This window comes from Chenopodium quinoa, unplaced genomic scaffold (assembly GCF_001683475.1).
Source record: "Chenopodium quinoa cultivar QQ74 unplaced genomic scaffold, ASM168347v1, whole genome shotgun sequence".
Taxonomy (NCBI): domain Eukaryota; kingdom Viridiplantae; phylum Streptophyta; class Magnoliopsida; order Caryophyllales; family Amaranthaceae; genus Chenopodium; species Chenopodium quinoa.
In genome coordinates, this window is record NW_018743616.1 from 3,638,632 (window position 1) to 3,650,196 (window position 11,565).

Sequence of the window (11,565 nt, forward strand, 5' to 3'; positions counted from 1 at the left end):
TGAAAATCACGCCTAATAAGATAATTTGGACAACCGGTTTAGGTTCCTTTTTAATCTTGTTATTTAATTCAAGTGGTCACGATATTTTAGAATTATGTGTTGCATTAATATTCAACCAATTTAGCTTAATAATAGTTTGGAACAAATTGAATCTTTGTTTGTATGCCTTTGAGATCGCAGGAATCACTTTTCACTATAAGAATCGAGTAGAGGCCAATACGGGCGAATATGACTCCATGACTCACTTTGTACCATCATCCCCGATCCTCCTTTCGTGGGTCCGAACCATATGGAGTTAGTAATCTCATGGATTATGAATGGGGTGTAACCTTCACGGGTCAATCGTTGTTGCCTTCGTTGTCCCTTTATCGTGATTGCCTTTTGTGATCCGTGAACGGTTTACAAGTTCCTTAAAAACTTGTTGGTGGCTCCCTACTTTCCTTTTCCCTAATTGTATTATGTCAATTCCCAATTTCTATGAGTGTCAAGAATATTCACAACATGCTTTTACGTAGGCGCACTTCGAACGACGCCTACAGTAGGCAACCCTTATAGGGTGCAGCCACTTTAATTTTTACAAATCTCGCATCCCAGCTGTGGTACCTGGTTTTTAGTGGACAGAGGTTAGTCTATAAAGGTTCCACTTAGGTATCTGATAAGACTTATAAACAAAAATTAAAGTCGCCACCTTATTTTTATCCGAATAAGGACGGATTTTAAAACAGTCAATTTTAAGAAATAAAATTAAATAAATAAATAAAATTAACTGCTAACTCCATAAAAAAAAGGCACAGGGTTCAGGGTTTAGGTTATGAGAATCGAACGTCTGGAACTCGTCTTCTCTTCCGTTCTAAGGAACGGGCTCTTACTATTGCGTTGTCGTCAAAAATCAAGTTTTAAGACATATTAACCACATAAAAAAATAATTAATACAAGGTAGGTTTGAGCACCAAAGTTGCACTACGTACCGATCATAGTGAGATTTTGAATTCACTCACGGATCAAAACCTTCGTAGTTCGAACAAATTCCATGTTTTAAATAACCAATTCCATTGGTTTTTTTATCTGGGTTGTTGACATAAATGTCATTTTTGTAAGTGGGATTTTAGTGATCTTTGACGGATTCACACATAAAAGTAAAATGAACCACCTTGATTGAGGAAAATCACCCCGATTAGTGATCACCAAATATGTCTTTTGAATAAGACAATTCAACAAACGCGTCCCAATTGACGACTTTTAAGTGGGTCAAGGTATTTTTTTGGAGCGAAACTGTAAGGGTTCACTATATAATCTCACTTTGGGTTTAAATTCACTCAAGGTTAATTTTTTGTAAGGTTTTAAGGGTTATGTGTTTAGGCTTAATGGAATTAGTCAAGTAAAACACGACACTTGTCAAGGCCTCTCTTCCAAACAAAAAGGGAACAAGAAACTATTTAATCATATCCGATTGTTAATTAATCCATCGGGTAATTATAATGGGATGTAAGCTTATTTTCATGGAGATGGATAATTGTTACAACCTTATATGACTAAATAATTAATCTTAACCTCATGTTTGGAAATGAGTCCATAACCTCATATTAACTATTATTACTTATTAAAAACAAACAATCAAACTTATGATTCATTCTTTTTCACAAAAGGGTTTGAAATAAGAAGGTTCACAAAATTATAAAAGAAAAATAAAATTTGTTAAAACTTTTATTTCTAAAGTCTTAAAAGAAAATTAAAATCCTTAAGACATCATTTATTTCAAAAGTCATCTTATAATAAGATTAAAGATTTTAAAACAACAACATTTAGAATTAAAGACTCTTATTTCTGAAGTCATCTTTAAAATAAGGTTAAAGTTTCTTAAAACAACACTTAGAATTAGGGCTTGTTAAAACTCTTATTTCAAAAATCATTTTTAAAATAAGATTAAAGACATTTTTATTAAAACTTCATAAGTTAAGAAGTATATATATAATGTGGTGTAATATAGGTTTCATGACACGATTAATAAAAATTTTAAAAGGCAATTAAGAAAAAAAAACGTGCATATTTCAATTTTTTGATAGTTTAAACTAAAAAAATCATTAAAAATCATAGAAAAATCAAACAAATTATTGTGAGATATGGTTGAAAAGCTCTTGAAAAGTTCTATCACTTGAGCTAAAGAACTGGAACTTATTCTGGTCGTAAAGGGTCTTTCATAGGCCATCTTTGGGACGTGGTAAGTAACTCACTACTCTTGAATAAACTCTTAATTCATTAGGTCTTTAAGCTCACTTTAAGAAATAAATCATCCTTAAAAATATGCTTTAAGCAGACATATGAATGTATTAATCTTTCATATTTAAAATGCATTAGAAAGATATGCAATGCAAAATGCAATTACCCCCCTCTTTTAACCTATCACCTCACCAATAGGGTTGGCTTTCTAATGTGGAGTAATGAAAGATTTAGGGCTAATTTAGCACCTAATATAATCATTACCCCTATTGGTAACATCACATGGAAACAAACATGTTAGTTAGCATAATAATAATAATTAAGGAAATTAAGAAAAGATTGAAGATAATACCTTGAGCTAGATGTAGCAATTTTTGGATAACCACTTTGGTTTAACAAGGATGAAAATATGATCACTCCTTTAAAATTAAATTAAAGAGTCTAAGTAATTTTTTTTTAAGTTTTAAAGGAAGCTAATGAACTCTTTTTTTTTTTTTTTATTAGAGAAAATAAACTTGAAAAATAAAGCTAAACTTAAGAAATAAACTTTGTTTTTGGTTTTAAGATAGAATAAGAATACTTAAGCAATTAAACTAATATTTTTAACAAAGATAATAATAACAACAATACTTGAACTTGAAATATTTTTGTGTTTTTTTTTATAGGAATTAAAGATAATAACAATACTTAAATAAAAATAGCAACTTAATTATAAGATGCTTTTTAATAAGCTAATAACTTAATAATAAAGCTAAATTAGAGAGATTTTAACTAAAATTAAGATTAGAGGAGAATTTTTAGAGAGAAGAGTTGTAAGAATTTTTTTTTGTGTGTTAAAACTTGAGAATTAGGGGGTATTTATAGATAAATAAAGGGGTTAATTTGTAAATAAAAAAAGTAAATAAGTTAAAATTCAAGGATTACTTTGGTAAATATTAAGATCTTGGTAATAATGAGAATCTTGATATTAAATTCTCTTGTTTTACATGTAACAAACTTGCTAATCTGTTTTGCAATGCTTAAACTGATAAAATAAAGAAAACCGTAATAAAATCAACTCTAATATTCACATAATAAAAAGGTTCTAAAATGTCATGGTATATATATATATATATATATATATATATATATATATATATATATATATATATATATATATATATATATATATATATATATATAAAATATGTATGACCAAGTTGTGTCATATCTCAAAAAATAATAATAATAATACTCACATGGTATATAATAAAAAATCGCCTAAATTTATTTAGTCACGATTATACTCACCAAGGTGTTAAAACAACACTTATATAAAAAAAGTTAGCTCTGAGATGTCAGCTCTAAAAGATATACAAAGACATTAGGTTACAATACTAAAAGGGTTGGACAAAATATCTCAGAGTTAGTAAAAAAGTAAAAGAGAAATAACCCCTACCCTTATTAGATAGTACATATAAATTTACCCAAGAACATTTGAACATACAACAAAACTCATATACATACGAGCATTTCAAATAATAACCCTTACTAAAAAAAGTGGATCATATAAAACCATAAGATTGACATGGTCAACGTGAAAATACATCATATAATACTAAGTCATACAACCTGAGTTTAAGGTGGTCAAGAGTAAAATATATTCCCTTAACCGAATGACCTTAAAAAAAAAAGTGAATTCTTATCTTACTTTACTCTACTAAAACGCGAATTTATATTTATCATAGTCGTAAAAAAAACAAAGACAAAAGATACAAAACTAGATCAAAACAACAGGAAAACAAATAAAACAGAAGCCAAGTATATGTCGGCAAAATAAATTTTCATAACAGAAATTACTATTTGGAATAGTGCCAAATAGTGTTTGCATAGTGTCAAATAGTGTTTCGAATAGTAAAATACAATACAGGACGCGTATGAAATCCTGCTATCCCAATTAGCGTCGGATAAATATTGATACAATTGATCCAAATTGAAATTTATTGGATACCACATTAACCGCGGGGGATATAAAAAAAGGTAACGTTAATTTACTTTTGACAATTGCTTATCAAAATTGAAGAAGGAATACACAAACTAGACTGAAATATACAACATAAATAATAATAAATAATAATAATAATAATAATAATAATAATAATAATAAGGGTGTCAGACGTTCCATGCAATAATGCATGAACTTCTAACAATAACAACACACAAAAAAAAAAAAAAAAAAAAAAGTAAAATAAAAGAAAGTAAAGGCTACCATGCGATGAAACATAAATGCCAAAGAAAATGTCAGAGCAACGTAACGAAACGAAAACATAATCCGATATTATCGCTGAAAAAAACTATTCATCTGAAGCTATACACAATTATACATATGTATCCCTCGTCTAAACTCGTCCATACAACTCCTAAATAAATATGGACAGGTTAGGTCCAGACTTGTATTTATCGGATCAAGTATTAACTGCGGAACAAAGATATTAGAACAGACGTACATAAAAGGAGGTCCCTTTAGCACTACAACATATAGTACCCATTTAGATGTGGGAATATTTGTCATTTTCCTATATTGGTTGGACACGAGTCTTTAGAGCAATGGACTTTATAGCTTAGGTAAATTGGTCATATGATAGGATAGTGCACAAATAAAAAAAAAAACTAGATAAAACAAAAAAAGCACCCTAACGGTCTAAGTGAACATATTAATATACTTACTATACTCTAAAGGGTTAAACGATACTTGTTTATAAGAAAAATGACATATTCCCCTAGCGAGATAAAAAAAAAATATTGTACTTTATATTATACGATTATTATACAAATACATACAAAAATATGATTATTATACAAAAATACTTACTTTTTACTATAAAAAGAAATTACCCTTATCCAAAATCTCCACTCACCACTTAATTCTTATCTTCTTCCATCTTCCTCTTTACCCGAAAAAATCAAGCAAAAACCACCATTAAACTCAACCACCATGTTTCAAGAAAACCAGGAAAATCAGCCTATCTTCACCTTTGAGGAAGACATGAGGATGATAAGGGTGTATTTCATGTACATTTTGGGGCTAGTAGTCCTCCTAATGGCTGTATTAATTTACCTGTTAATCCATAAGTAAAAACCCGAAAATTACTTCGGTGGAGCAGGGTAGAAATGTATGTAGTGTCAGTTGTACTTCAATATTTTGTAATTTAGTAATTTAGAAGTACAAATTGTAACATGTATTTTGGAAATTATGAATAAAAATCATTGTTATTACTCGTTTCCTTCGTTTTATGTAATAAAACAAACGTCATTAAGTTTATAAAAATAATTAGCAAAATAATTATTATTATTTGCAAAAAAAAAAAAACAATAATTATAGTAATAAAAATAATTAATAGTGATAATTAAAAAGGTAGTATCAAAATTTGGTGTCTACAGATTGCCCTACATTGATTGAGTTTAAATAAAACGATAATCAATGTTTGAGAAAAGACACAAAATTTTGATGTATGTTAAAAAAAAAATCCTAATTGATCTTCATTGACCTGAGTGCAGTTGAAAAACTGGCTATAAAATAGAGTGAAATTCTCACTCAATTGCAACACAAATGTTGGCTTGGGTGCATTTGAAAAACTGGCTGAAAAATAAAGTGAAATTCTCACTCAATTGCAACACAAATGTTGGCTTAGGTGCAGTTGAAAAACTGGCTGAAAGAGAAAGAAAAAAAAAGAAAAAATAAAATAAAGTGAAATTCTCACTCAATTGCAACACAAATGTTGGCTTGGGTGTAGTTGAAAAACTTGTTTAACCTTGCAGAAGATTAAAACTCCGATTTGCACGAGCTTGAAGAAAAGATAACAATAATAAAAAAAAAATTCATGGATTTCGGATGCAAAAACAGCAGGTGGTTTGTACTGAGTTTTCGGAAAAGTAAACTCCTTGGGCCTTTTCTCCCTGGCTCTATTACCACCATCACTCCTATAAAAAAAAGTGGTATTCATTCCTTTCTACACCAAATCAACTCCCTTCTTCTTTCGCTTTTCAAGTCTTATTTATTCTCTCCTCAAAATTCTAAGAAAAAATGAATGCCATATTTCAAGAATTCAATGAAACCAGTGCAGCTAGAAAGCTCCAACTAAAAGGGGTGGTAGAAAATATTTCTCCACCTCGCCTTTCCCCTTACACAAGTGTCTTCACCAGAAACATTACCCCTCTTCTAGCTATTCAACCTCGGTATGATATGATTCATGCTGCTGTTGAATTTTGGGATGAAGAACATCATGTCTTTCGTTTTGGAGAGATGGAAATGGCTCCTCTTCTAGAAGAAGTGGAGGGTTTACTAGGTCTTTATAAAGAAGGCCGTGTGATTACACCCGCTGACCCAAGGGCAACCAATGCGGCCATGAGGGATTTACTAGGCATACCATTAAATATGAAAAGCAATTATCGCCTGCTTGACAGCCTAATCTTAGAGAATTTCCTTGAGACCTTCTCTTTATCTCATTGGGAATCTGCCAATAATGAGGATTTCAAAAGGTGCCAAGAAAGAGCTTGCATCCTTTTATTTCTCGGCCTTGTTTTGCTCAAAGAATCATTATTTTCCTGTCATGTTCGTTACCTTTCTTTGCTGTCACAGATTGAGTCAGGGAACCGTTTAGGGCCTCTTATCCTAGGGGAACTTATGATGGGGCTTGACCATCTGAAACAAAATCCAGGTGGTTTCGTTAAAGGGTGTCCAATTGTGCTTCAACTTTGGTTATGCGAGAAATTCAAGCTGTCTAGACCACCTTTTCGAACTTCTTACCAAACCCGACATATTTGGGAGAAAGGCTTTTTTCCTATATTCCCTCAATGTTGCAACCAAGGTGGATGGACAGACCTTTTTGCCGCAGCTGATGTGGAATGGATCATTTCATTTCTCAATATAAATTCCATAACAATTAGCACTAGCAGACGCAAGGGTGTTCAACTTCCAGGATTATGTCGCGTCACCTTCTATCTTCCTTGGAGATGTTTGAGACAAGAGGGCCAACTCCAACGACTCCTAGAGCTTCATGAGCTTCCAGCGGTACCTTGTACCACCTATGAGATTTGTAATGTGGAAGCTCTTAGGGCATCATCTCGTGTATGGAAATTTGCACGAACGATCTCTGCGTTTACAGTCCTTGAGAACGATGTTCCAACCCCATCCTACACAAAATGGTTGTTGGAAGACCTCGAGGGTGATGCTTGAATTAATCCTTAGAAGAATTTCTTTATTGTAATTCAATACTTGTACTTGTGTTTCCTTTGTTTATGTATTTTCAATTCCAAAAGAAAAATTGTATCCGAAGGCGTTGGTCTTTAGGGTATGGTGTATGTGGTTGTTGTTTTCATGGTTTAAAGTGGATGTAATCTCGCTAAAAAGCGAGAGAGTTTGCGTTAAAAAAAAGTTTGTCCGTTGTAATCATATTTTGTTAAGTATTGACTTGATCATGATCTTTTAATAATAATGAATATTTCTACATGACCATTAAGCATGCAAGGCAAACATGAATGAAATCTAAACTTTAACATGATACACATAACCATCTAAAGCTAGTAGGAGATTCAAGATTTTTTTTTTTTTTTTTTTTTTTTGGGAATCCCATAAATACAACACTGTACCAGTCAAGCATAATACTTTTTTAACTGATCAAGGTTGGTGAATGAACAAATTCATTTCCATCAAGATCCATCAATTTTACTGCTCCCGCTGGTGTAAGATGTTTGACCAGGAAGGGACCAGACCAGTTTGGCTTGAACTTTCCACGTGGATCATGAATCGGTGCTCGATTTTCCTTAAGTACCAAATCTCCTTCTTGGATATTCCTTTCCCGGACCTTTTTATTAAAAGCCTAAGCAATGCGTCTTTGATAAATTTGAATGTTTTGAAGGGCTTGTAACCTTCGTTCACTTGCCAAAGAAAGTTCATCATATCGTTCTTTAAACCATTGTTCTTCAGATATCTCACTTTCATTCATTACGCGAAGCCATTGAATCTCCGTTTCGATTGGAAGAAGCGGGTCCATTCCATATACCAAAGAATATGGAGTAGTCCCAGTTGGTGTTCGAATGGAAATTCTGTATCCCCAAAGTTCATAGGGAAGTTTATCAGGCTATTCTCGAGCCCTATCTGTCATCTTGGCGATCATCGTCTTGATGGTTTTGTTAGCTGCTTCAACAGCTCCATTGGTTTGAGGACGATACGGCGATGATTGGTGATGTATGATTTTGTACTTCTCAAGGGTTTCTTTGAGATGGCCTTCAAATTGTGAACCATTGTATGAAATAATTTTAAAAGGTATCCCATACCGACATATAATGTTATTGATTACAAATTTTGAAACTTGTTTTGCCCCTAGTTTCGAATAAGATGATGCCTCTACCCATTTCAAAAAGTAATCGACCGCAACCAATATATATTGATGCCCGTTCGAAGCTTTCGGATGTATTTGCCCAATGATATCTATGCCCTAGCTGAAAAAAGGCCATGGTGAAGTAAAATTATTTAGGCTAACTGGCGGCATATGATTAAGGTTTGCAAATAGCTGACATTTTTTGCATATTCGTACGAAATGGATGCAATCACTTTCCAAAGTGGTCCAATAATACCCTGCTCGCAGAATCTTCCGAGCAAGCATTCGTCCATTCATATGAGGTCCACATTCTCCCCGATGTACCTCTTCCATGATCCTTTGTGTCCGCTCCCCATCGATGCATAATTGCAAATTTCCATCGAAACTTTTATGATACAACAAACCTTTCGATATTGTGAAATGGGAAGCTAGCCTTCGAATAGCCAACTGATCCTTCTTGTGACTTCCTTTAGGATATTCTCCATTGATTAAATACTTCTTAACATCAGTATACCAAGCATCCTCATTATCTTCTTGGGTCAATAAAGAAATTGTTGGTTCAAAATTAACCACGGGAATTTCTTTTTCTACAATTGTTACTGACTGTACCTTCACATCATCGTCCCAAGTTAAATTTACCGCCAGATTTGCCAAAGCATCATTGAAACTGTTTTGTTCGCGAGGGATATGTTTGAACTCTATTTCTTCAAAGAATGGGATAAATTGTCGAAGATACTCCGTGTACATTTGCAACCTTTCGTCCCGAACTTTCCAAGCTCCAATAGTCTGGGAAATTATGAGAAAAGAATCACCGTACACCGTGAGATTCTTTGCACCAGCTGTTAATGCTGCTTTGATTCCATAGATGCAGGCTTCATATTCAGCCGTGTTATTCGTCGTTAGGAAACTAAGCTTCATAGTAAAACGAATATGTACTCCATAAGGATCGATCAATAATACCCCTGCACCATTTCCCCTTCTATTTGAGGCTCCGTCGAAATACATCTTCCACTGTGACGTACTAAGACAGAAAATATGTTCATCTGGAAAATCATCATCAAATTCATCACCCGATATAGGTCCATCAGCCAAAGCTTCAGATATAGCCCTCCCTTTGACAGACTTTTGATTCACGCACTGAATGTCAAATTCTGATAATATCGCATGCCACCTTGCTATTCTTTCACTCAAGACTGGTTTCTCAAAAATGTACTTGATTGGATCTAACCTTGAAACCAGATAAGTAGTATGTGCTTGCAAATAATGTCGAAGCTTCTTTGTCACGTAAATAAGGGCAATGCAAGCTCTTTCTAAAGGAGTGTATCTAGTTTCATTCTCAAGGAACTTTTTACTAAGTTAGTAGATAGCTATTTCCTTCCTCGTACCCTCTTGGTATTGTGCTAAAAGAGCTCCCATGGCTGTTTCCGTAATAGTAAGATATAATATCAAGGGCTGCCCTGGTTTCGGCGGCATTAAAACCGGAGGATTGGAGAGATATTCTTTCATTGAATCAAATGAGGCTTGGCATTCATCATTCCATTTTGTAGGAACATTTTTCTTAAGTAACTTGAATATAGGTTCACACCGAGTTGTCAATTGCGATATGAACCTACTAATATATTGAATTCTACCAAGAAATCCCCGAATCTCCTTTTCTGTCCTTGGCGGAGGAAGCTCTTGTATGGCCTTTACCTTGACAGAATTGACCTTAATTCCGTCTTGACTTACGATGAAGCCTAAAAGTTTTCCCGAAGTTACTCCAAATACACATTTCTGAGGATTCAATCTCAGATTGTATTTCCTGATTCTATCGAAGAATGATTTTAAAGCATCAAGGTGCGTCTCACGATCATGACTTTTGACAATCATATCATCAACATAGACCTCCACAATATCATGGATAAGGTCATGCAAAATCGTCGTTGCGGCCCATTGATAGGTTTCCCCATTCCCCATCATTCTTTAATCCGAAAGGCATTGCTCTATAACAAAAGGTTCCCCATGGGGTAATAAAAGAAGTTTTGGACATGTCCTCTTCCGACATAAGTATCTGATCCCGAGAATCCATCCATGAATGAGAACATGGCGTGTCCAGCAGTGTTATCAACAAGAACATCAATGTGGGGCAATGAAAAATAGTCTTTTGGCGATGCTGAATTTAAATCCCTAAAATCAATACACACTCTGACTCTTCCATCTTTTTTGGGCACTACCACCACATTCGCCAGCCATTCCGGATGCTTGATTGGTTTGATGAAGTTGGCATCAAGCTGCTTTTGAATTTCTTCCTTAACTTTGAGACTAACTTCTGGTTTCATTCTTTGAAGCTTTTGTTGCTTTGCCTTGCTATCAGGGTAGAGTGGTATACAATGTTCAGCAATATTACGATCGACACCAGGCATGTCAGCATAAGACCATGCGAACACATCCACATATTCTTTAAGTAAAATTATGAATGCATTTTGTTCATCGAGGGAAAGGGAAGATCCTATCTTGACTTCTTTTACATCATTATCCTTACCTATGTTTACAGTTATAAACTCTTCCATGGGTGTCACGCATGATTTAGGTTCATTGAAAAGTTCATTATTATAAAATGCATCATGATCAAGATCAATTTCTTGTACGCATATATGTTTACAAGTAACTTTATTGATATCTTCATGATATGAGATATCAGGCAGTGTATGAATAGACGATTAGCTAGATGATGAACTATCGGTTTCATAACCGTCTGAGGTAGAGGATCGAAAGGGATATAGTTTGGGGAAAGGAAGGAATTGTTCTTGAGTTTCGGGTCGAATATCATTTTCAACTTCTGTTCTTATTAGATTGATAAGTGTAATGGGATCGAATCTAGCTTCATAATCAGAATTTGACGAAAACAAGCCTCTTAGAACTCCTTGCTTTAGATAGTCAACCCAATCAACATCTTTCTTAAATACTTGTTTCTTATCAAACCATTTCTCAATAAATTCTTCATTCCTTG

The 11,565-nt window shown here is 33.6% G+C and overlaps 1 protein-coding gene across 1 annotated transcript; it reads right to left on the bottom strand.

The window, feature by feature from the left end:
• Window positions 1-8,075: 8,075 nt before the first annotated feature.
• Window positions 8,076-10,532, bottom strand: LOC110682927. Its single transcript, XM_021859278.1, has 3 exons — window positions 9,962-10,532; window positions 8,833-9,886; window positions 8,076-8,301 (listed from the first exon to the last, which is right to left on the bottom strand). Exons 1-3 carry the CDS (start codon window positions 10,530-10,532, stop codon window positions 8,076-8,078), a joined length of 1,851 nt encoding a protein of 616 aa, XP_021714970.1.
• Window positions 10,533-11,565: the final 1,033 nt, after the last annotated feature.

What these genes read in the sequence shown, in the direction of transcription:
- LOC110682927 (XM_021859278.1), bottom strand. Translation starts at nt 10,532, where the DNA reads ATGGGGAATGGGGAAACCTATCAATGGGCCGCAACGACGATTTTGCAT. An exon ending in TTTAGCACAATACCAAGAGG is followed by an intron (nt 9,887 to 9,961) that starts GTACGAGGAAGG and finishes ACACTCCTTTAG; the next exon opens with AAAGAGCTTGCATTGCCCTT. An exon ending in CGGAAGATTCTGCGAGCAGG is followed by an intron (nt 8,302 to 8,832) that starts GTATTATTGGAC and finishes TTGGGGATACAG; the next exon opens with AATTTCCATTCGAACACCAA.